Below are 26,612 nucleotides of genomic sequence, written 5' to 3'. Positions count from 1 at the left end.
ATAAAGTCGCAATTGCGTGTTATAAAGTCAGAATTGTGAGATATAAACTATTCTGTAAAAAAAAAAAAAAAAAGTCCGTCTTTTTTCCCCCCCCTTAGAATTGGACTTTATATCTCACAGTTCCGAGAAAAGATGTCAGAATTGCGAGATATAAACTCGCAATTATGTGTTATAAAGTCAGAATTGCGTGATATAAAGTCAGAATTCTGAGATATAAAGTCAGAATTGCGTGATATAAAGTCGCAATTGCGAGAAAAAAAGTCAGAATTCTGACTTTATAAGACGCAATTGTGACTTTATATCTCGCAATTCTGACTTTATATCTCGCAATTCTGACTTTATTTCACGCAATTCTGACTTTATATCTCCCAATTCTGAGAAATAAAGTCAGAATTGCGAGATGTAAACTCGCAATTGTGAGAAATAAAGTCAGAATTGCGAGATGTAAACTCGCAATTGTGAGATAAAAAGTCGCAATTATTTTTTAAAATGTTTTATTCAGTGGCGGAAACAAGCTTCCATAAGATTATGCCAATCTATATAAGGAGGATTTTTTTTTTCTTCTTAAAAGTGTTACTGAAATTTTTTATCTATCTAAAACTTAAATTAATTAAATAATTGATTTAAATGAACACACACACACACACACAGAGAGATCAAAATAACTTTAAAAACACCAACCCTCTATGATAGTCAAGCATATTCGTCATTTTAACTGAATTTAGGACTGGAGGTGGTGCTTAAGATATTGTTGTTCATTTATTGTTTCTGTAAAAAAAAAAGTAATTGATAATAGTAGTTATTATTAAAAGATAATCCTACTACTAACTCTACTACTGATAATGACAATACACAACAAGTGAGTTGCTGGGTTCATGAATGTTAATCACGTTTGTCAGCGTTCGCTCGAACTGATTTGCTGAAATTAAAACAGGGATGAGCGCCAGCCAATGAGATTGCCGTTTGCGCATTAGTTTCGGAGAAACTACCTTGCTCTTAAAAGCTGAATAATTCCAGATGAACTCCGGTATTTTGAAAGGAAAATACAAACAAGAATATCGTTTACATGTAGCGCATTGATTTTGCGCGGTATGTAAGACTCTCTCTCGCTCTCTCTCTCTTTGCGTGTGAGAGAAACACACTAGAGTGTGTCACACTAGAGCAGGGGTCGGCATGTAACTTTGGCCGTGGGCCAATATTTTTTTAGCCAGTAGATGGCAGGCCAGCTACACAGAGTAGGCCTATGGATACAAATTAAATATTCTTATATAGGCCTATAATCGCGGAATTTGATGGGTCCGTCACCGTCCGTGGACCATTCGTTCAATCGTTTTTTTCAAATTAAAACCAAAAATAAAAAGATGAAAAACGACTTGTTTTTCCATTATTTATTTCCTGAACTAAAATGAAAAAACTAATAATGACGGGTTTTCTGATTTTCTGATTGTGCTCAGATCAAAAATAGAAAAAAATAATTACTGGATTAGACAAATTTTAATTTTGATTTTTAATTTAACACCTTAGGCATATATCAAGGAAATCATTTTAAACAGATCAAGTAGGCTACTATTGTGGTAACAGATTACAGCCATTTTAATAAAGGTGTGGATAGCAATCATGCCTCATTCGCTTATAGTTCAACTTTTGAACTTTATTCCTTTTTTTTTTTTTATTCGGGACACACTCATACACACCTAAGGTTTAAGGAGGTCTGCGCGGGACTGTTTTGTTTTCGTCCTGCTCCCACAAGGTTCTATTCAGCAACCGCTTAAAATACACTCTGTGTTCACCCGCTTTATTTCCCGACCTGACGGGTCCGCAAAATTTAGATCTCGTTTCCATAATCTCACATTCAAATGTCTCTAACGAAAAGGAGATTAAGTAGCCTATAATAATTATAAATGCTATACAAAAAATTGTGTTCGTGTCAATATAAATTAGGCTATTTTAACATTGTAGCCTACTGTCAGTAGAGAAAAAAAATGCCACAGAAAAAAATTATGAAATATAAATAACAAATTAAATAGGACAAAGCCTATCACTCAAATTTCTAAGCAACATAAACGAAAATCATATTGCCCTACTGGCAAATGAAGTAGGCTATTTTCTGCCGAACTATTTCAAACATCCTTGCAAAAAAAGAATGTTGTTGACTGACAATGGTTTCCAAACAGCTCCTCAGAGGTGTAGCCTACAGGTGGTCAGAATTAAGTGCGGATACGCTGTCAAAAGATGTCGGGAGTGGGCTATTGTCAGTCAGACCGCACGCTCAAGTAGGCCTACACCAGGGTTCCGACCGCAACCGTCTTTTGACGCGCGAATGGATACAAAGTGGTCAAGCGTATAACTAGACGCGGCAGGCGCGAATTTGACGCGCTATTCGCGTCCGGTGTGAACGCACCGTTATACTTTAAAATTTAATCCCGCGCCGCATGATTCCCTACGGGCGTTTCACACAGTGAGTATGCGGCGGTGAAATCGCCGCACGACTACGGCTTTTCTCAAGTAGTGGAAGAGTTTTGTGCAGCATTTAGGACTTCCAAAATAATCCGGCGGGCCAGAAAATATTGCTGGCGGGCCACTTTTGGCCCGCGGGCCGCCAGTTGTCGTTCCCTGCACTAGAGTTTACGGTGTGTCAAACACAGGTACGCTGAGCTCAATTTGAAATACCAGTACAGATCGCTTGATGGAGAGCGAAACTCTCAAGCGCTCAGTCAGTGTTCAAGCGAGTGAAAATATATCTATGCTAAACTTATACTTGGCATCTAACACACACACACACCGGCGAGTAAAATCTAAGAATTTATCAGCCAATGGCTAATGATTGACATTATTTAGTCACCCAGAGTGAAATTTACTCACATTGTAGAGGGTTGAACAACTTCCTGAATTGAATTTTAATGATTTTTGAATCAATACATCTGGATTACCATTAATTTCATGTAAATTGTCTAAATATGTTGCGAGTTTCTTAATGATTGGATTTGTTTGTTGCATCGCTCTTGATGTGAATAGGCCTTTACACAGACGAAACCAGTTGGAAGCAGAATTCAAAGTGAGCAGGCATGCAAGCAAGCCAATAAGTTCATGTGCATTAAAACACGACAATGTCATGCAAGCTGATGCAATGCATCATGCAACCCATCTGGAAAGTCAAATAAGAGTTAATCTGGACTAATCTGTAAAAGGAAGAAGTAAAACAAAGGCACGACTGAACGCAGGCCCGCACCTGGCATGAGCGTGAATCCTGTGGGCAGCTGCATCACGCCCGCGGGAGAGCTTTTGAGCACGGTGCCGTTCGCGCTGGACACGCTCTGAGCGCTCATGGGCCAACAGGTGGTGCCGGACAGCGAGGGGACGCTGCTGTGAGTGTGTGTGTGTGTGTGCATGGCCACCGAGGAGGAGGAGGGAGAGGAAGAGGCCGAGGACTGTGTGGTCGTGCTGTTGGTGCCTCCAGGTAAAGTGGCAGAGGTGAACGTGGGCTTCATCATTTCCTGCAACAACAGAGGCAGAAATTAAAAGATTTTAAGGAACACAAATTTAGAGGGACAATAAATAATCTTTTTGTGTGTGTGTGTGTGTGTGTAGGTGTCACATTGCAACATAGATATGCTCAAATCGGCATTTATTTGTTTATAAAAATAAGACTGATACTAGTGCTAAAGGGCATTAGATAACCTCACTGATAAACTTTTAATATTTAACATTAATACGTTTAATATTTGAAGTTAACTTGACAAGTGGCATATTTGTGTGTGTGTAATCTGTGTATATACACACACACACACATTTAAAATCATTAATGCATAACAGATAAATAGTGAATAAATTGGTAAAAGTATGAATCAAACTAACATTTGTAACTATTTGAATGCATTTTAATTATACATGACGCATTATATAATAAATATACTCAAAATATTCAAAAATATATTATATAATGTTAATGGATAATTATGTTTGAGTAATTATGCAAACTGTTTTGTGACAAAAAGCAGAACCATTTATACATTACATAATGTAATGACGCCTATTTGTCAAATAACACTTCACAAATGAAAGGTACTTCATCTTTTTGTTATTATCTGGAACGCATTTATTTGAAACTCGATGGACACAAACCAAATTATAGGACTACTCATAACTAAATGAATGAGAAGTCTGGGATCACTTTCATAATACAGGGTTCGTACAGATCCTGTAAAAAGAAATTCCAGGACTTTTCAAGCACTGCTTTTTTGGTTTTCAGGGACTAAAATCCGAGACCTCACTTATCAAATAATATCTTTAGTATTTTTACAACTCAAATTACAGATATAAGGTATCCAAAATACAACTTATAACGCATTTAAAAGTTTATAATGGCTATTTTTGTTCAATAAATAATATTTTATATTATAATTTTGCCGTACTTCGTATTATCAAGTTAATTTTGTGTGAAAACATTGTATTTTTAGTTTTTTTCGAAAAAATATATTGTATTTTAAGTAAGTAAAGCACTTTTTAAGTACCTCTTCATAAATATGGCTGTTTTCAAGGGTTTTCCATAACTTAAATGTCGAAAAGTCGAATTCAAGTACTTCAAGCACCTTGTACGAACCCTGATAATATGAACGAAAACATCTAAAACTTTCTATAAAAGATAATCTTTTGTGGTCCACAGAAGAAAGACATAATCATAACATTAATGTCATGTCACAGAGTTTTCCTGTGGTGGACCAGGAGTGATTGACCGCAGCAGAGCCTGTCGTGTGATAAAGGCAATTGTGTCACGGCTATCCTGAGAACGGCAGCTGCCTTCGCAGGAAAACAGGTGTCCACACAGCGAGAGAGAGAGCGCTGCTATTTCAGGCAGCTCTCAACAAAACCCACCGAAGGGGGACGACGGATCCGGCAGCCTGCGAGCTGGAAAACATTTTCTTTTCGCCATCAAAAGAACAAACAGCCAAACTGAGCTTGACTGAGAGCTAGAGCAGATCTGATCTGCATTTAGACAATCGATAAACCATTAGCGTTTTACGATTCTTGATACAACAGCAAAAATGAATATGAAGTAAGCGTTGTTAAACAATTGGATATGAACGCCCTCTCAAGTCAAAATATGAATGCGATGAGCTAATAATCACAACTTGGGAAGTAGGAAATTTGTAACGTTAACGTTAGATATTGTTTGGATGTATGGCTATTGATAGCTAGCTAAATCAATGCTAAAAATGCTTTAAGTTTGAAAGTAACTGATCAAGTTTAATTCAAATTAAACTAGTTATCTTGTTAAAGCGTGCTTATTCTTAAGTAGGGCTGCACGATTCTTGCTAAAATGTGGAATAACAAAAAATTGTCTCTTTTCTTTATTTTAGACCCCTTAAAGTGAATAATTTTAAAGCTTTATGTTGTTGAACATAAGAGAACATTACAATAATAAAGAACCTGTGCTTTTTGCTCCAATTGGCACAGTTCTTGGCCAAGAACACTAACCTAGTGGTATTTTGAGGTGTCTCCCTTGTCTTTCATGGCTAACTCGTACTGTATTTTGTGGTGACGTTTGAGGTGATTCCTGTCAGTGTAATTCAATTCTCTTTCGCGACTTATCGCGCTTTTAATATTTCTTTTCAATATAAAGCACATTCTGCTCTTTTCTTTCTCTTTCATTCATGATTTGTTATTAATAACTTTAAACAGAATCATCAACTGAAATCTGCGCGGATTATCAAAAATACGACATTTATAGGACATAAAAAGTGCAAAAGTGAAAGTAAAAGCACAGCAAAGCACCCGTTTCAATAAAAGGATATTAAAGTTTATATAGCCTACTTTTACATTTACGCTGCTGTTCTAAAATGATTTTCGCCATTAGCTTAAACAAGCTGCTTGAATCCCAGTGCAGGAGCTGTAGGTTACAATTTACCACAGAAACGTAGGCGGTTAGTTGATTGCTGTGGTGACTCGTCATACTCGCGAAAACTCGTCATACTACGCAAAAACACTACGTTAACTCACTTGAGGTCCAGAGAGAAGGAAATGAATAGTGGAATAAAGTCGTTATTTGTGTTTGTTTTAGCGCACAAAAAGTATTCTCGTCGCTTGATAAACTTAAGATTAAGCCACTGGAGTCACTTGGACTATATTAACAATGTCTTTAATAACTTTTCTGGGCCAGCAGTTTCAATCACTTAGAAGCCTATGGAGGAGTGATCAGCTCTCAGATTTAATCAAAAATATCTTAATTTGTGTTCCGAAGATGAACGAAAGTCTTACGGGGTTGGAACAACATGAGGGTGAGTAATTATTGACAGAATTTTCGTTTTTGGGTGAACTAACCCTTTAAGAAATGAGATCGCATTTATGTTTGAATCGAGATCGTGATTTTTTTTTTCGATTAATCGTGCAGCTCTATTCTTAAGGTTGGCTGCATTAACGGTTTAATGTTTGTTTTTTTCCCTCTTCACATTAATGTTATAGCCTCTGCCCGTCGATCCTGGCACGAGACCAGAGTGTCAATCCGTTCATAAAGAAAAAAAAAAAAAGGAAAAATGATGGAGGAGAGGCAAGATGAGTGCCACAGGTTTGCTGCCTTCTCCTACAATGGAGGCTCCACAGTGGAGGTGTGTAAGCTGTGAGCTGTAACTTTACTGTTAAGGTTGTTGGCCAGATGTCTAGGTCATCTCTTAAGTTAGCATAGATAATGTTTTTAAATGATAAAACAAGGCTATTTTTATGTTTTGTGTTCTGGTGATGTCAACTATAGGGAGATGATAAGGGCCTTAAACCCCAGATATCAGTTTTCAAGCATCATCTACTGCTGGGGACATTATCAGTCAGAAGCGGGCTTGAACATACTGACTTCATTTTGCACTAAAACTAGGCTATTAGAACTTTATTAAATCTACTTGCACTGCTTTTTTTGTGCAAGTTACATTTTGTTCCTTTGTGCTTTTTTTGGTTCCTTTGAGCACTAGCTCAGGAGATAATCTGTAAAATAAATCAACAAACTGGAAAAATAAAACCAAAGTTTTTTTGAGACAACTAAACCAAAAAATCCTGCCCAAACTGTGACAAAGGAAATGATCTTGTGCATGTCTGTGAGCAAAAACCCCTCAAATGATCTGCTAAAAGCATTGATTTTATGTGTTAGGAGGATCCCATTCCCATGATGACTTTTCAAAATGAGCTTGTCATCAGCTCAACAAGTTGAGGATCTGCTTTAAGCAATATTTTAAACGGAGGTTTGGTTTTCTAATTCTGCATGCTCACTCACTACTTGCCCTAAATCAGTAGAGAAAAGGGGGGGATATGTCATCCAAATTTGAAAACAGCTGCAGCTTATGCGGAATGTGATCAGCCATGAGCCAAGAAAGTGTACTGGGAAAACCAGACTATATAAGGACATGTAGACAGCATCTAATCCTTATCAATGAGAGTTGGACATTGTGAATAATAGACACTGCCATGCAAAGACGTGCTCGGGGTGACGCAAATGCTCTTAAATGTGGGCAAAACTGGCATTTGCATGATAAATACTGATAGTAGAAAAGGGGTTTTGGGTGAAAGTTCTTTCAACATTAAAATGAGCTATTGTAGTCTGGAAAACCGAGACCTACAAAGGTCAAGAAACACAGGAATGGGAAGAGGTTTCCACTTAAAGTGAAACTCAAATGATGGACCAAGCTATGGAACTATAAAGGATGATTCGCCTTTTGATTCGATTTCAGTCAACTAACCCATCAACCAACTAGTCTGAGACTAATCTAGACTAAACTAGATTAATGAGGTCAACTAGAAGGTTTTAGATTTTCTTCTTTAAACTTCAGATTGGACGTAAATCTGTTGCGCCACGCATCCCGAATCAAGTTTTCCACCAACTTTCAAAACATCCAGCTATTGTGAACAAAGCGTCTTACGTGAACAAGTGACAAGTGTCTGGTCTGCGCAATTTGTTGTCCTGATCATTCTTAAGATGATGCATCAAATGAACATGTTAACTTTTTACCACCAACTTTCACGTTTCTACCAACTACTACATTTTCAAGATCTCAAGACCCATTGTGCTCGACCCATTCTTGCCATCGTGAACAGAAAATGCGTCTCAAGTGAACACCGCTTACAAAGACGTCTAGACTGTGTCTTGTGAACAACAAAAACCTACTTTTGACCACCTAGTCGATTAAACAACTCGCTGACTAGTAGATTGAAAATACGTGGTAGAAACTCTGTACCTTTGGCTCTGTGAGACCATCGGCCTCTGAGACCTGGTAGGTGAGATCCGTCTCCTCGAACCCCGTGGCACTCATCCGCTGGTCTGTCGAAGGGTCGGTACGGGGTGGAGAATCAGGGGAGTTGAGGCAGGTCTGGATGAGGGCTTTACCCGTCTCACTGGTGATCATGGGCTGAAGTTTCCGCGTGGCAAATGTGTAGACGTGCCCCGTCTCGCTGGCAACCAAGAGCAAAACTTGCGTCCCCGTTAAGGTGGACAGTTCGTAAGCCTGGAAATTGAGAAGAAAGCAAGATAACAATAAGATCTTCTATTCTAAAGTGACATTTACTTCACCACTGGACACTAACTGGTAAACTTTAACCTCAACTCTATAGGCTAATAATGATAAAAAACATCACAAATGTTGTGAAGTGTATGCGCCAAATAAACTCTTGTGGGACGCAATGCAGCTTTATTTGTGGTTCTTGAGGTAAGTAACAATGAAAAGAAGGACGAGAGGTGATGACAGCAGCCCAAGCAAAAGAGATAAAAGAACTGGTAAGAAGGGATTAACTGTAACTAATAAGTTAGTCACTAGAGAACCTACTGCAGGTTGCTATTACACTGCAAACTAGGCCGGTTCTCAAGATATGCAAATGCATTAAAGTCTAACGGCAGTGGTAACCTGATCAGTCATCTGGCCTATTTCTGCTGAGACAGGAATGAATGACAATTGAGGGGCCAATGACAAATGAGTCAGAACAGATGAGGAAACTAACTTCAACTGAGACACGGAAGACATCAGAAAGTAACAGAGGAGGGGATATATGATAGTGTGATATAGTAGTAGAGAGCTATAGAACTAGTACTTGTAAAGTAGAAGGCTATAAATGCAGTACTAGCATGTTAACTAGTATTGGCATAGTACTTGTAACAGTATAGTTTAACACCACAGTGTTAGTGAACTACATCAACATGGCACCAGTACAGCACTGGTGTAAGTATAGTGGTTTGGCACTACTAGCCGTAAAGTCAACATTTGAAGTGGATCAAAAAAGTTAATCAAAGTTGTCCTGACACCAGAACGAGTATTGTTCTGGTTTTGATCCACTTCAAATGTTGACTACTGTAGTATGAGTACAGTACTAACACTAATATAGAGGATTAATAAAGGTATACTGGTTCTAGTATCAGTTAGTAATGCACAATCAGTACATGTATATAGTGCTAGTAATGGTTCAGTACTAACATCTGTAAATATAGCAATGGAGCAATAACAACATTAACATGTTGATAAAGTCCTAACAGTTGTACTGTACATAACTAGTGTATGGTGTTATAGCACTACGATAAGTAAAGTAGTATAGTACTAGCCGTATTGGTATAGTACTTATTACAGTATAGTCTAACACCAGTGGTATAGTATTACTATGAACACAGTGGTATGGTACCCATATTCGTGAAGTACTAGTACAAGTACAGTACTAGTTTACGTATAGTTTTAAGGCACAAGTAATGGTATAATTGTACTAGTAACAGTATAGTATGAGTTATCAGTATATCGATACGAAGCTGGTAAAAGTATAATACTAGTATGAGTGGTGGTACTAGAATTGGTAGAGTACTAGCAATAGCAGATTGAATTCAATTGTTACGGCACTAATAATGGTGTGGTACTAGTACGGTTCAATAGCTCCATCAAAATACACTATCAATGATACAAACCTAGTGTGAGTAATATAGAGATAGTATCAGTATAATAGTACATTATGTATGGAAACTTTACTAGTATCAATAAATGGCAAATACACAAAAAAACAATAATATCGGTTCCAGTTTTAGTATGAGTAATAGTTTAGCAGAAGTCACTATCATTATAGTGGATGCTGATAGTAGCATGTTACAATACTAGAGTCAGTAAATTGCATATAGTACAAGTATTGATACAGAATAATACATTACAAGGATACCATTAAATAGTATAATGGTACTAGTATCAGTGCTGTGCTGTTATAAGTTGATAAAGCACTAGTAGTGATATAGTACTAGCAATAGTAGTACTAGTATTTCTACAGTATTAGAATCAGTATAGTAATATTAATACTAGTAGTGTGTAAGTATACTAGTACAGCACCAGTAGTAGCTGTAGTACCAGCATTAGCATAGTGGTTTAGCACTAGTATTGGTGTCGTATATGTTCAGGTTGAACGTACCTTCTTCATAATGCCAGTCTTTCTCTTGCTGAAGGTCGTGTATCTCCTCAGCTTGTTGTCAATAAACTCCATCTTAATTTTAACCCGTCCTCGCGTTTTCTTGCCGGGTTTTGCACCCGCCACCCCGCTGGCAACTCCTCCATACCCCGCCGACAGTGCAGCGATCGCTCCCGAGGATCCCCCGACCTCCATCTCGCTCCTCTCCCGCTTCACTCCTCTCCTGTCCAGCACGGGACTCTCTTCATCATCCCCGGAGTCCGAGTCTCCATCAGAGCCGCTCAGCACTGCCTCGACCGACGGCCTGTCGTCGTATCTGCCCCCATCGGGCAGGTTTATGGAGGAGTTCACCGCCCCTAAAGCCCCAGATGTGCTGCCCACCTGTAGATGGGTCAAGCCTGTGCCGTTACCTGAGCGTCCAGCCCCCCTGGCCTTCCCGTTTCCCCCCAACATCTCGGAAACCCCGACCCGCTAGCAGCACCACTGCAGTCTGCGGTAGATGTACGTTAACCGTTAGCAGATCTCTTCACTTGATACCGAACTTAACGTTACCCTGCATATGCTAGGCTAAGAAACATTAGCTCAAATAAGCACACAACTCGGACTAAACGAGAGCTATCCTTAGTTTAATTCCTGTATGAAAGTCGTCTTGTTAACTACAAAAACAAACCTTTCAAAACTAGCCCTTTACGACCATCGTACAAAGTTTACAACGTATAGTTTCCGCCTACAGTCCATCAATCAAACCTCAACTGAACTTACGCCACATTTGGAAACGACGAATCGCGACCACGCAATGTACCTCCGCGAACAGAACTAGTTACCAACAGCAACGCCGATATCACGCTTGATATTTCACGTCGAACACGTAAATTACGATGTTTTGGTTGTATAGCGATTTCAATGTTTTTTGGGAGTGTAAAGGATGATTCCGCGCTTATTTAGGGAATTTAACTCACGAGGACGTTCACCCACAGATCTACTTTCCTCCATATAAAGCGAGTCGATGTTTCCTTATATGGTGATGGCTGTCCATGTATGGTGAGTCACAGTGCTGCGCTGCGATTGGCTACGCAAACCGCTCCGACTTTGTGATTGGTTCAAATCTGATTTGGCAGACTGAAAGGGCTGACGTCATACACGGCGAACTGGCTGTTCTTGGACCTTAGACCTGAACATTAATATTACCGACATTTCTGGCGGCAAATGTGTGATAAGGTAAATCAAAATTACTTTACTGTCTTTTAAAACAAAAACTGCTTTGTGAGACTGACCTGTCAGATTTCAGCTCTGTGAGAGCTGTGTAAATGATGCGATACTCCGTATAACCAGCAGATGAAGCTGTTACATTAACTATTGGTTTAAAGTTACACTAAACTCAGGCTTTTAGCGTCTCACCACGCATTTAATTTGCTTACAACTAAAACATTTTTTTACACATTTATCAGTCTTCCATTTTAGACCTTGTACAAGCACCTTTTTGCTCTGACAATTACATTGTTATTGCTTTATGATATACACGCTAGCTGGTTGCAAACTAGAAAATCTTTTGAAATATCACCCTTACAAGCTATATTTTAAAGGTTTTGCATTGGGGCCCTGTAAATACAAACATTTTACACCAATATTACTAAAGTAGTATAGCCTTGTGCAAAGTTTTAACCGACCAAACCTCATGTTTCTCACATAAAACCACCAGAAAGATGACTACCTAATAACATATTCTCATTATTCAATGACAATAAGTTAGCCATAATAAGTTAGAAAATGACTTTATATTCTACTTTAATGTTTTTCGAATTTTCTTATAGCTCTCCACAGATTTTTTTTGTGTGTAGACACTCAACATTTACTTCATAGCCCACTTTTTCTTTTTTATACTTTGAAATCTAAGCAAAGACATGCAGTTCATGTATGACTTACATGCTTTCTGTAAATGAGTTGGCTTTCAGCGTGTAAATATTCTTACAGGAACTGCTCAACTATTGTCATGACAACATCACATAGTTATATATTCCCATCTGCAACCGCAGGAGGTAATAACTGCAGATGAATCTTGGTGGTCCTCTTAAACTGTTCCAGTAATATACCAAACTGACCCATGCATGTTATGCAATACTAACAAAAGATTTTTCAACATGAGCATTTTCTATTCTGGTTTGTTTTGACACAGATGTATAGATTATTATTATTTTTTTAACATGAAGCAAACGAATGAATAAGCATATAAAAATGACACAATTGTTACTGAATTTATTTTTATTTCCAAAATCTTTGCAGCCGAATAAATGGCACAAAGGCTAAGAATGAGTAAAAAAAAAAAAAAAGTGCAACTTGAGAACATACTGAAAATACAGAAACATAACCGATAGGTGCAAATCCAATTAATTTTAGTTAGTTAGACAATTACAAAGACCTTTGTTGTCCTCACTGAGCAGAAACAACAGGTCCACACCAATTTAGATAAAAGCAAAAAATGATCTCAATAAGAGAAAAACAGGGAGCATTCACCATGCGTGAATCAAAATAATGCATGTTTGATCATACGAAAACAGATAAGGACTTGCAGGCATCCATATTACATTACAATACTTAGTCAGATCTCTATGGAGCCAACACAAAGATTGTTTGCCAGAATAGTTTCATACACCGTGGTGGTGCGCGACCCATTCCAGCCTCACCCACGACCACGTCTCTGGGGGTGCTGGGTGTGACGCAACGCTTTAAGTAAACGGTTGAAGTGTTTGTCACAGAACATGGACACGAAACACTGCAGAAGATCAAACGCTGCTCTGGCAGCCGTACAGACATGTTAGGCAACAGTTCCATTGCTTATGCGACCCTAAACCCTTGCCAGCAATTTCCTGAAAACATCACTTCTGTTTCCAAAACATTATTGCCTTATTCTCATAGGATAGGAGGTCATTCCTGCAGTATTTGCAAGGCGGAGGACACATTCACAGATTTCCATTAGCTAAGGATGCCATTAGATTACGACACAAACTGTTCCACCTAACTATATGCAGTTCTGTTTGCCTTATCCGCATGTTCCACCTATAAAACACTTTTTTTCTCCCCAGCTAAAGTCAAATCTAGTAAGGAATCTATAAGCACTTTTTGATAATTACATTCTGATTTGACTTATTCCATGTACAAGAAACGTAAAGCTTTGATTTATTGATAGATTTAAAGGTTGGTTTACTCAAAAATGAAAACTCTGTCATCGTCTGCATGTCGTTCCAGACTCTTATGATTTACTTTCCTCTGAGGAACGCAAAAGGAGAAGTTTAGTAGAATGTTCATGCTGCTCTTTTCCATACAGTAATCGCGAACGGGGACGGAAATTACACACACAAAAAAGCACAATAAAAGAAGAGCATATGACTTGTGCACTAGGCTATATTTTAAGTCTTTAGCTTGGGGACTCGAGCACCCACGGGGAAAACACAAGATATTCCTCCTCCACCGTAACCAAATCGATTGAGATTCAGGAACCTCTCTGATTGGTGGATCTCACATCGGGTCCCGACAGGTCATAATACACACAATTCTACCGTTATATTTAACATTACAGCATAACAACCTGTCACAAAAGCTTGTGCTATCTGTTTTTTCCACGATAATAAATTGCATTTTAAGTAATTAACTCCAAAATCATCAGGTTTTTATCAGCAAGAGAGCGACCCGTGACAACACTCATGGAAAGAATATGTGGTTTTGTTTGGTTGGTTAGATGTATTTGTTGTTTCTCTTCGTGAGACGCAAATAACTTTAGTGTAATGAATTCATCAAGCGCACCATCGCACGGAAAAAAAGACCGCAGGCCTATTCTTGAAAAACTAACACCAAGTATAATTGAGTATTAAGCAACGAGCATGTTAACATTTTTAAGGGTCATTTGTTGCGTATGTGTGCGTTTCTCACGGAAACAGAGGTGAATAGAGATGTGTTTAGGCTATATATGGTTGTAAATGTATTTGCACTTGGGGTTATGGAGCGTGGACACCCACCGGTAGAAACATAAATTGGCGCCTGGGTTTTGAAGCCATATGATAGTTTTGTGTCAGTAAGGGGTCCATTCACATGGAATGTGTTTTTGTATTCCTCTATGTTACTTTTCCATTGTTACTTCTATGTAAACATGTGCTACCTACATTGATGTCTTTGGCCATTGAGCTCACGTCTTGTGTCTTTTAAACATGACACTGCACTCTAAAAATGCAGAACTGAAGTTAAAATAAGTTCAACAACGTTGGTTTTTCCCCCCATTCCATTGCCCACGTATTGCATTTTTGCAATGTGTGAATGGCCCCAAACAAGCCAAAAGTTATGGTTGGTAAATGCGGCATTTGACGTAACGAATTGTGACACCGATTTGAATATGGAGAGCTTTGAGAGCTGTGGTGGAGGGAACAATTTCAGTGTATAACCTACATTTTGGTCTTTTCAGAAGACTTGCAATATAGCTGAGCTTTTATGGTGTGTTTTGTCATTTTTTGGAGCTCCACAGCTTCTGTTTCCCATTGACGTTTAATGTATGGAAACAAGCACATGGGACATTCTGCTAAACTTCACCTTATATGCTCTGTAGAAGAAAGAAAGTCAAAAAGTAAGTAGGCCTAAATGATGACATACTTTTCATTTTTGGGTGAACTATTCCTTTAAAAGACTGACATGGATCCATGCAGCAGAAAATCCCTCTTACTATCAAGACAAAGAGTAACCTATAAGTGCTTTTCAGAATGAAACTTGAGCAACCGTGTTTTTTTTTTTTTTTCTGTTATCCAGCTGTGTTGTTTTTCTCGGTCTTCATGTCACCCTCTCAGACCTTGTCTTTCATTTTTCAAAGTACAAATTACTTGAAAGCTTCAATAAACCAGACAGCCTACTTTTTATGATTAGTAAATCAATTCCTGTTTGAAACCCAGTAAATATGCAACTATCTAGACCAGTGGTTCTCAGCTGGTTTTGCTTCGGGGGCCCACGTTTTACACCGGACTCAATACAGTACCATGAAATTTATTATACAAAAGATTTGTCATATAAAGATAAACATTCCAATAGTAATGAATCTATTAATTGATTTAGAATTGGTTTCCATCTATGATCCATTTTTGAGTTGCAACTAACCAGTTAAGAACCACTGATCAAGGCCAGGTGGCCATGCTGTGTTGAACATTTTAAACATAGTAAGCTGCAGTACAAACATAAAACCAAGGTGCTGATTCAGTCAAACTAGATGATTTAGAAAGGGTATGGACCCACTATAATAGTGAGCCTCAGCAGTGAGCTGGAACGGTAGCTCAAGGCATTACTCTGGGTGACCATCTCCAGATCCACAACATGTTCTCTAGGTCCAGTCAACGGTTTGGTCATTACCAACATGGCACTTACATTACTGGAGCGCTGAAAGACAAAGAGAAAGACAATCACTAGAGAGACTACACCACAAGCAAATGTTATTAGTCAAAGTGACACATTTTATTTTGAATATAACTGTTTTTTATATATATATATATATATATATATATATATATATATATATATATATATATATATATATATATATATATATATATATATATATATATATATATATATATATATATATATATATATATATATATATATATATATATATATATATTGGTCTTGACAAAACATACGACTATAAGTAATCTGATGTTGTGGAGTGCTAGATTTTGCACTGACCTTCAACCCTGTAACATTCAACCACACAACATTTTAAATGTAACAGGGTTGGTCCTAAACCTGTTTTGGAGTGTCATGGGTTCAAAGTGAGGTAAGTAATCTCTTACAGTCTCTGTATTTTTTTATTTTTTATGTAATGTCATAAACCCCAATTATTGTTCAACCCTGTTATGGGAAAATAACAGTGATCGTTTTTTACAGAAAAAAAATCTTGGCAAAAAGCACAAGAACAACTGACTAAATAATCAGAAGTTTTGCAGTGCTAGAATAGGTCGTTATTAGACCTTTTTGCACTGATCAACCCCAAAACATTTTAAATGTAACAGGGTTGGCACTAAACTGGTTTTGGAAGTGAAATGTCATGGGATCAAAGTGAGGTAAGTATCGCTAACAGTCTTTATCAGTTTTATATTGTTTATAGTTATGTTGTCAACCCCAATTGTTCAACTCTTTTATAGAAAAATAACAGTGATCTTTTTTTTCTTACAGAAACAAATTCTCAGCAAAAAGAGCAAGAATACTGACTGTAAATGTTGTGCATTGTTAGCCATTATTAGACCTTTTTGTACTGATCTTCAACCCTGTAACAATCAACCTGAATGCATTTTAAATGTAGCAGGGTTGGCGCTGAACCTGTTTTGGAAAATGTATGTCATGGCTTCAAACAGAAGGAAGTATCTCTTACAGTCTTTATATGTTTTTGTTTTGTTTACAGTAATATTTTCAAGCACAATTGTTCAACTCTGTTATGTAAAATAATAATGATTAGTATTATACAGAAAAAAGGCCATTAATGGACTTTTTTGCATTGGTCTTCAACCCTGTAACATTCAAACCAAAAAACATTTATTTTACAAGTTTGGTGCTAAACCTGGTTTGGAAAAGGAATGTAATGAGTTATAATTTGAACTGGTAAATATCTCTTACAGTCTCTACAAGTTGCTTTTATTATGTTTACAGTTATACTGTCAAGCTCAGTTGTTCAACTCTGTTATGAAAAATAAACAGTGAGAGTCTTTTACAGAAAAAAATGATTAGACCTTTTGCACTGATCTTCAACCATGTGTGTTCAACCTAAAAAAAAGTCAAATGTAACAGGGTTGACTTAAGACCTGTTTTGGCAGAGAAATGCCATTAATATAAATAGGAAACTATCCTTTTTTTATGTATGAAAGGCTGTAATCACTGATTTAGGATTGGGGTAACTGTTTAAAACATCTTCCACTGAAAAAATTGTCACGTCTTACCCTCAGGTAGAATTCTCCTCCCTCATTGCCGGATTTGATTGTGAAAGTGTTTACCATATTGGGGTAGACACTGGTAGCTTGAATCTGGAAGATATCCGCAGGCACTGAGCGGTCGGAAAAGATGCTCATGTACTTGTAGACAATGACAGGCGGGAGTCCCCGGCAAACATTTGGCGACTGGCACCGACAGCGACTGTTGGTGGAGTTAAATGGTTAAAAAAAAAAAAACATTTTTTTATTGCAACACAGCATGATTTTATTAGGACTTTTGACACACCCTTCTCCTGTTTTCACGTATGGCTCACGGCAGGGGTTTCTGGGATAGCAACGGAATCCTCCGTAGTAATTCCAACACATTTCATCTTCTCTGCAGTTGTGTGCTGCTTCACACTCATTTACATCTATTAACAGGGTGGAAAAGGTCAATGAGCAACTTCAGAAGCCACTTCAGGAACGGTGAACTAAACTAAATGGAATCTACCTTGGCACATCCGCGTCCCTTGGAGCTGGTATCCCTCAGGACACACACAACTGTATCCTCCAGGCTGATTCACACATTGGAACTGGCACATGTAGTTTGAGAAATCACACTCATCGATGTCTGGAAAACACAAGTATATTGCTAATTATAGCGTAACATTCCTGGATGTTTTCAATTGAATGTCTCTGGACCACATCTCGATAAAAATTACTTTTTTATTTTTACTACACTACACTAACAACCAGAAAGTGTCCACATGCTTTCTGTCTTGATGTGAAAATAATATATGGATAGTTTTATCATTTTTAACTTTAAGTCCCATTCTCACTAGGGATGATAACTATATTGATAATGATAACTATAAAGTGAAATCACTTTAAGAAGGATTTTTTTTTTTCAGCTGATGAGGAATACAATCATTGACAGCCAATCAGAATCCACACAACTTTAAGGAGCTTAAGCATTTAAGGCAGCAGATGACAAAACTGCAGTGCACATGGTTCACTATTTTTCCATCAATGTATTTATATATAATATTTCAGTGCAAAGTAGGTTGTTATATGAACAATATATAAGACAATTTTAAATAACCTGTCATAACTTAATCTCATTTAAATGGCTATTTCACACATGACGTTAAACCAACAAATGTTCAATATCATATCCTTCCGTTTGCAAGCTGGCAATATGCAGGTTAGTAGAAGTAATAGCAAACCTACACTGAATTTTGTGTTTTCTGTGTTTGATATCGTAATACCTATATTTCTTTATGAATTATAAATGTATAATCACATAATACTCAATTGTCCACTGGTCATTAAAATCATTAAGATATGACATAATATACATGGGGGAAAATACATTGTGCAATGTTACTGGCATTGAAATACTGTTTGATTGTGAATGTGTTGATCTGATTGGCTACAACAGGATAGTCTCGATGTTAGCAACTCCCTCATGCTAAGAAACTGAGATTCACCTCAACTAAATGAATCGAATGTCAGTCGGACGTTTGTAAGCATATTACTGTGAATGCTTTACTCATTTGTTTACATATGCTTAGGGAAGAGTCGTAATTGTTGTCTTTGTTACTAGGTTAAAAAATATACAGGAATATTCGGATAAACTAGCATGCGATTAAAACAAAAATTAAGTTTATAAAGTGTAAAAAATGCTTTAAAAAATAACCTTGGCAGGAGACGGAGTCTGAAGCCAGTTCGTATCCGACTTCACATTGGCAGAGGTAAGAGCCAATCAGATTGTAGCACTGATGTTGGCAGGGGTTTGAAGTGAGACATTCATTCACATCTGTAAAAAGAAAAAAAAAAGTGGAAAGCAATTGAACATTAATGACAAATGATAAAAATCAAAAATGCAAGTGCATGAGTAATAAACAAAATAACTGCTGGCCTGTTAATGCAATTCACTCCCCATTTAATTCAGTTCCTCAAATATAACACTAATAACACCACTTATTTAAAACAACAGGTAGTATAATCCAAAACACACATCTTTTCTGCACTCCTAATCATTCTTTGGTATGTCTGGCGAGATTTCCAGCTTAGTTCTGGAGCGCAGAGAGTGTCCTTTCACAGTGTGGGGGCCATCATGGGTGGTCTGCGCTTATCTGCCAGGTTTGGTCAAGTAACTATATACAAAGGCCCAAGAATAGCCCAGTTTTCTGTGATTCATATACAGGCTATTGGATGTGCAACACATGTGAGTGCAAAACCTCCTTATCCAAACGAAAGGACATTCAGGGAGATTCCTCCTAGTGATCTATTTGAAGCATTAATGTGAGAATAATGTCAACGCACAGATCCGAAGCCTCCCGGGGGGCCTCTCGTCGACTGTTTCCAAAGCTTTTACTGACCAGCGTTTGGGCCCTTTCAGGGAGTTCAGCACTGCTGATAGCCAAACTGGCCGATGCACACTGGAAAAAATGAGGTGCAAGACCTCGCAGGCGAGAGTTCAGACAAAAAGCTTGCAGTTTTCTCGCCCACCTTTCTGAGAGAGGCACACCTGGAGTCTGTGATCACCCACATGATGTGATTTAATTCCAACAAACTGGTGTCAGATTCCAAAGGAATCGCTGCCAAGGCACTTCTGAAAGAGACTGGCCGAAAATATGTAAACATCGAAGGAAGGCCGACTCTCTTTGCGGGAAGAGGCCCAAGCTAATTGTTGACTCATTTTAATGGGCTGAGAGATGCATGTCCTGACCTATACTTCCTCAAACAACTCCACATAACCTGTTAGCTGTTTGATTACAGAAAGAACCAGTTATAATACAATGGTTGGTGCACTAGTCTTGGAGACTAAGTCGTGTTTAAAGGTACCAGGTTGATGCAGTGATCACTTCTGATAAAAAAAACTTCACACTGGATTAGTCTGTAAGGTTAGTGTCATATATATGTATATGTATATATATATATATATATATATATATATATATACATATATATATATATATATATATATACATATATATATATATATATATATATATATATATATATATATAGTTTTTTTTTTCTCAAATAATTCAGGTTGTAAAATGTCATGTGGTTTTGGTCCCCAAAAATATAATTAAAATGTATTAATTAATAAATAAATACTTTTTTTACTTTAAAAATGCATTAAAAAAAAATCTTGTGTGAAAATAATGATTACGATATGTATGCTCAAATGAATTCAAGGTATAATGAAAATATATTATTACTTTTTGATGTCACCATATGACATTTAAATAGAAACTTTTCTTGAAACTGGTATGAAAGCTGCACCAGCTATGTTTTGCTCTTAAACAGTATGATCCACCAGAAAGACCAAAAACCAAACCAATGCTAACCAGTATAAACCAACTCTGACCAGATGCTGATTTCTCCTGAACTCTTCAGCAGGAGTGGGAAATACAGCATATGGAATCCGTGCTGCTCATAGTATCTAATAAAATGATTTAAGATTGGGAAACAAATGTATTACTCTTTTGGGATGAAATGTTAGTTGGCATGTCTTTGCAATTCATGTCTTTCAGTCTCATCTTGAATGGTTTATGCAACCTAAATTGTTTGCTTCTAGCACAGGGATTCTGCATGCTCTAACACGACTGAGCCATCTATCAAGTTGGGAAAGAAAAACATCATTAGCACACACACAAAAATTGTTTTATCCACCAGATAGAAGAAGACAGACCCAGAGGAAGCAGATTTCTGGCACTGCATCCTCTGAACAGATACAACAACATCCCAAAGAGTGACACAACACAATGACTTCCCAAGGGGTCAGTGTTTGGCTTGTTAGTATGGTCTTGTTAGATTTCAAGTGCTGCAAACTTATTAGTTATAGGCTAATAAGCTACTTTACATTTCGCTAATAACTTTGGAGCTGTGTGGGACAGAATACGTTTTCTCTTAATTTTAAAAACTGTAAAACCTATTTTTTCAAACACATCCTATGCCATAAAATTTTGGAGTTTATCATCTAATAGACAAAAATATATTTTGCATGAGTAAAACGCAAAGTATATCTCATTTATACACTTTCAACTCCTTCTTGCGGACGTTGTGTGATGCAATTTTCATAACCAGCCATTGTGTTTTCCAATACAGTGTTTTCACTGTATTCCAATGAAATTCCAATGCAATTTTCCATTTTATCAGTCAATTTTCTGTACCATAGACTGTAAAAAAAGATGGACAAAGCCCCTTCGCTCTCTTCCACTGGTGAGAAGTGAAGCCGCCAGTGTCCCGATATGGCGCTGACATCTCGGGAGTCTGCGCAGTAGCAATCTTATTTCGATTTTTTAATTAATTATAGAAATTTAGATATTAAATATTTAGCTCCAATCTCCTCAGTCCTTCAAAGATCCCGAAAAAAAGTCTGTTGGTGCTTAAGTGACTACTTCGCTCAGAGAACATGTCAATCACAGCTGTCAATCATGGGAGGCGGGGTTTATGACCTATACTAGGACTAGTCACCGGGGGGCGATCGAGACGCTTTGGCTTCACTTTTCAGGGCTTGTGCGGCACGCTTCTGTGCCATGTTGCCACCTTCATGTGACGTATGCTGCCAGCTGTGTCACTTCCCTGCCATTCACAACTCCTCTCCCGTTCTATATAGTATAGGAAGCACATGGTTTCGAACAAATCAACAGGAATAAACAGCAGCCAATCAAATTTAAGCAGACATTTGAAATTAACTTTTAATTTAAAGTACAATTTTAATCCGTTCAATGTGAAATTTGGTATACATGTGCAGGGTGTCCACAAGAAGCTTTGTACCAAATTTTGTGAGAATTGGACACAGGGTGCCACTGTAATACATTTTTAGCGCAATTTTCCACCGGACAAAATTGCGCTTGTTAACTCATGATTTCTGTTCTGTGCGTCTGTGCGCACCAATCTTGCACTTCTATCTACTCCTCAACCAGACCACCTAGAGACTTCGGGTTTTCGGCATTATGTTAAGGAAGGTCTAATCTCGGGAACGCACAAAAAAAATCCAGGAAAAGATTTACTATCTCTTAGTGTTGTGATCCCATGAGGTGAGAAAATTGCGCTAAAACACTCACTGAGTTTTAATTACTTGTTTCTCCGTGTGGCAGAAATATTTTTTGGGGAGTTTTATCTAATTTAAGGAATCCTTCTTTTTTCCAAAATGCGTAGACACTTAAAAATAAAGGTTCCAAAAGAGGTTTTCACAGCAATGCCATAGAAGAACCATTTTTGTCTTGGCGTGAAGAACATTCTAATAATCAGAAGAACCTTTTTCCACATAAAGAACCTTTTGTGGAATGGGAAAGTTCCATGGAAGTTAAAGGTTCTTGTTAAACCATTGATGCAAATGAAGAGCAAGCGTTTCGCCCGATATAGTGCGAAGTACAGACCAAAAAAAATTGGGTGCCCGAACACCAGGACAACATTTTGAAATTTAACACCAAACTATTTTACGATCTTTAAACTCCATAATCACAACAAATACTGCAGATAACCAAGCAGACACAGCTATTGCTCACCTCTGCAGTAGTTCTGAGAGTCTGGCATGAAACCGACACCACACTGGATTGTATGTGTTGCGCTTTGAATGACTCTGGAGTATTCGCCCCTGTAATTGGGGGCTATCCCGTGCTGAACATCTCCTCTTTCCACTGGTGGGGCAGTAGTGGGCTCTTCCTCGCCGTTACTGACGATTATCTGAGCGTTGTGGGGTAAGCAGAGGTATCCACCAAAATGGTTGACGCATTTCATGCCCCCTTTGCAGGCGTCCTGCACTGTCTTGCATTCATCTATATCTATGTGTAGAAAGGCACATGATTAACATGATTAGATATTATGGTTTAACATTAATGCTTGTACTAAGACAACTGATTGAGGGGAATAGAGTTGTGTTACCTTTACAGATTTGTTTATCAAAGTCAAATTCATAACCTTCAGTGCACTGCAAAAGAAAAGAAAATGTGTAAGAGGCAAGAGATCATAAATATGGGGTCATAATTAATGATAAAAATTGGTTTTAGCAAGATACCAAAAACTGATGGCTGATTAAAAATTCTATTAAAAATCTATCCATCCATCCACCCATGCATAAACCAAACACAAAACAACATACATATACAGATTACTGATGTGAAATTTATGTCTATGTCTATCTATCTCTCTTGCTCCCTTTTTTGTCAGCGGAATAATCCGCACAGCTGATTTGGCACATGTTTTATGCCAGATGCCCTTCCTGCCACAACCAAGCACTGATCTAAATTTTTGAAATTAAATAAATACATATAAAACACAAAACAAAACAAAAATACAGCTGGAAGCAGCCATTGAGTGGCCCAGCACGAAAAAAGACATGATGAATTATCCACGGATGGCTGGGAGCATCAGATCGACTGCAACAATGAGTAATTAAAGACATTTTTAGATTATTTACCAAATGCAATCATTTGATTTAATTGCTTATCACTTTTGACCAGTAGGTGGCGCTGAGGTGACAATAGCTCAGTTTACTTTAAATGGACGCTTTTTGTTTCAATTGAAACGAAATCACTCCATTTGATGAATCCGAACATAGTGTTTATTATTTAAACGCTAAATAAAGTGATCGTGTTGATGTGCGCATTTAGTGTTTACATGTACTATCGAATGGATTAGAAAAGTTTTAAACCACCCCTTACAGTCCGAATGAAATTTTGATTTGGCCATTTTCGGATTTGGCCACTTCATTCCACCTGACGGGGTTACATGTGGCTTTTTTATACCAACTGTGCAACTAGTCTGATTACAAACATGTTATTAGGGCCCATGTAAACGCAGCTACTAAATGATATGAAGATGCTCTGAGCCTATTCAAAATGGCGGACAACAAGTTCGACCGAATATGGCATAATTGTTATCATCGTTCTTGGTATGACTCAAAGAATCTACCAAGTTAAAATAAGCTAAAATTAATCAAAAGCTATTAACATTTTTTGAAATTTCATTATAAATTTTGACCAGAAGGTGGCGAACTTCCAAAATGTATCTTCAGGGCATGGTGCCGACGACCCACACTGAGTTTCGTAATGATACGCTAATGTGTTCATAAAATACAGCATTTTGCAATACAATTAAAAATGGCCACCACCCAAAATGGTCAATATGGGATCAATTGGGTATCATTCGACTCGGTATGCTGCACTGAATCCAAAGAGATAAGTTTTTGAGCAAACCGTTCAGAAGTTATAAACACAAATTTAGGCATTTTTCATATCTCCTAACCTAGTGCTGTGCCAGAACGGTGCATGTAGCCTCTAGTCATGCTTGTGAATGCATGTACCAAGACTCATCCCGATAAAGTGTTGCAGAGACATGGCCTCACGTTCATTTTGTCGAATTCGAAATACTAAACACCATCATGGTGACACACATGACACTCAAGTAATGCAATAAACAGTCCTTTGACAACATTAGATGTAACTAATGTACATAACTGATACAAAAAAAAACTAAGAAGAAACAGTAAGCCTATTTCAACGAAAATACATCAAATGTGAAGTGTCATGCAGGGAATTATGGGAATGCCAATTTATGGTTCAATGGTACAATGACTTCCAAAAACTTTTAATTGAACAGTATTTACTTTTCTGTAAAATTACGTTAAATGTAAGGTTAGATCTATTACATTTATTCACTGTATTACTGTTAACCAATTAACAGGTTTTTACTGTCGTATTTATACAGTCATTTACCGTTAAAATCACGATTTTTTTTATAGAGTCGAACGAGTTCGAAAAAGTATGTTTTTCCGTAAAATTCTAAATGGAAATATTTTCATGCTGGAAAATCAAATAATTATGTGCCAAGAAATCAGAGTTTTTGTCTCTTGCCCGGATGGTTCAAAGGTTATTAGCATAAACATATTTGGACAGTTGGTGGCGCTAGAGGGATTGAGTTAGAGACTTCAAATTTGGTATGGTGACAGTTCAGACTGTCCTCTATCTGTGTGCCAAATTTCATAACTTTCCCGCAAGCGGTTCTATGGGATACCATGGAAGAATAATGATGAGAACACTAACGGAAACAATAGCATACACACCTTGACACATAAAAACAAAGCAAAACACAAAACAATAAGCAGCTGTTATGTGTTTTGGACTACTTGCCATGTATGTGACAGGCTCCTGGGCTTCAGCTTCCTGAGACACCGCAAAGCGGACGGCAACACTCAAACACAAGCAGATCCCGAGCATTGTGACCTGCAACACAGGGGGAAAAAACATGATCACATTTTCATAAATCACCGTCATGCGCCTTCAAACGCATCTGCACTGTTTCCACCGAAACCCCAATTACATTTCATCCGTGCTGCAAAGGTCACATTGTTTCGTTTGAATACAACTGCTGTTGACGCTGGCTCAGTCCTGCAGAAACTTGGCAGAGTCCTCCACAAAACAACAGTGTGCCCGTTCACCCACTTCATAAAAGTAATTATGCCATGGCACATTTTTAAAAGTAACACATTGTCCTTGTGCAAACCACCATATCCGGCATATCTGAGAGTCGACCGAGGCATCAGATCTCATTTCAACACTGCGGGAAATGTTCTTGACAAATTCACTCTTGTAATGTTGAATTTAATGGGTTTCCCCGAGGATGCGGATCTCTGAAGCTCGTTCTGAACCTCCCAGATTGTGTCAGAAAGAAACAGTTCAAATAAAACACAAGCAACAGTAAATCTACAGTACAAGGCTATTACAGCGATTTCAAAAGTAGTGCAACCGAAGGCATGTACCAACTAGTACTTAGACACCATATTTATCTGACAAAGCCCTCAAGCAACCTCCAGTTGAAATTGTTGTTTTCTGTTCAAGAAAACCTCCTATTCGTGTAATCATGCTTTCTTTTGTTTCCGTGAAGACCAGCAGAAGTCCATTCCCATTCAAAAGTACTAAGTATTTGTGTAATATAGCAAGATTCTTTATGATGTGAAACACTAAAACTCGTAGTTATTTAGCAAACCGTTACTATAGTTATCAATCAAAATGATGTAAAAGTCAAGTCATGGAGTTTATAATGCAATGCAAAAACAATATACCTTAGACAATAGGATTGTCCCCATCTTCCCAGCAGTCCTAAGTGTGTGTGGAGTGAGAAGAGATGCTTACCGTGTGTGTGATTTATCCCTCTGTGAGTTGAGGAGCGCTGGAGTCTCTCACACACGAGGTGCCTGCGATCATGTTCTTATAAGAGGCAGGTTTTTCTCACAAGCCTTTTCAAATTATGTTTTTTCTCACT

General features: G+C 37.7%; 2 protein-coding genes across 10 annotated transcripts in view; both read right to left on the bottom strand.

The window, feature by feature from the left end:
- The window catches only part of srfa (serum response factor a), a 22,878-nt gene extending 10,171 nt beyond the window's left edge, over positions 1-12,707 (bottom strand). For all 8 annotated transcript variants that reach the window (XR_014031576.1, XR_014031577.1, XR_014031578.1 and 5 more), the window contains exons 1-3: positions 10,405-12,707; positions 8,214-8,480; positions 3,230-3,494 (exon numbers count right to left, since the gene is read on the bottom strand). Coding sequence is in view for 4 of the 8 variants with exons in the window: in XM_081385102.1 (XP_081241228.1) it covers positions 3,230-3,494; positions 8,214-8,480; positions 10,405-10,854 (982 nt within the window). In the remaining 4 variants the exon portion in view is untranslated. The remainder of the gene's footprint in view (positions 1-3,229; positions 3,495-8,213; positions 8,481-10,404) is intronic.
- Positions 12,635-26,612, bottom strand: LOC308702329 (EGF-containing fibulin-like extracellular matrix protein 1). Of its 2 annotated transcripts, none has more exons than XM_081385107.1 (9): positions 26,483-26,612; positions 25,481-25,573; positions 23,235-23,280; positions 22,859-23,134; positions 19,030-19,149; positions 17,842-17,961; positions 17,638-17,761; positions 17,361-17,553; positions 12,635-15,807 (listed from the first exon to the last, which is right to left on the bottom strand). In XM_081385107.1, exons 2-9 carry the CDS (start codon positions 25,565-25,567, stop codon positions 15,646-15,648), a joined length of 1,128 nt encoding a protein of 375 aa, XP_081241233.1. In that variant the 5' UTR covers positions 25,568-25,573; positions 26,483-26,612; the 3' UTR covers positions 12,635-15,645. The 2 variants fall into 2 exon arrangements, with proteins under 2 accessions (XP_081241233.1, XP_081241232.1); XM_081385106.1 differs by having other exon boundaries at positions 26,413-26,506.

This window comes from Scardinius erythrophthalmus (genome assembly GCF_964197995.2).
Source record: "Scardinius erythrophthalmus genome assembly, chromosome: 14".
NCBI lineage: Eukaryota > Metazoa > Chordata > Actinopteri > Cypriniformes > Leuciscidae > Scardinius > Scardinius erythrophthalmus.
This window is presented reverse-complemented; position numbering and strand designations above follow the sequence as displayed.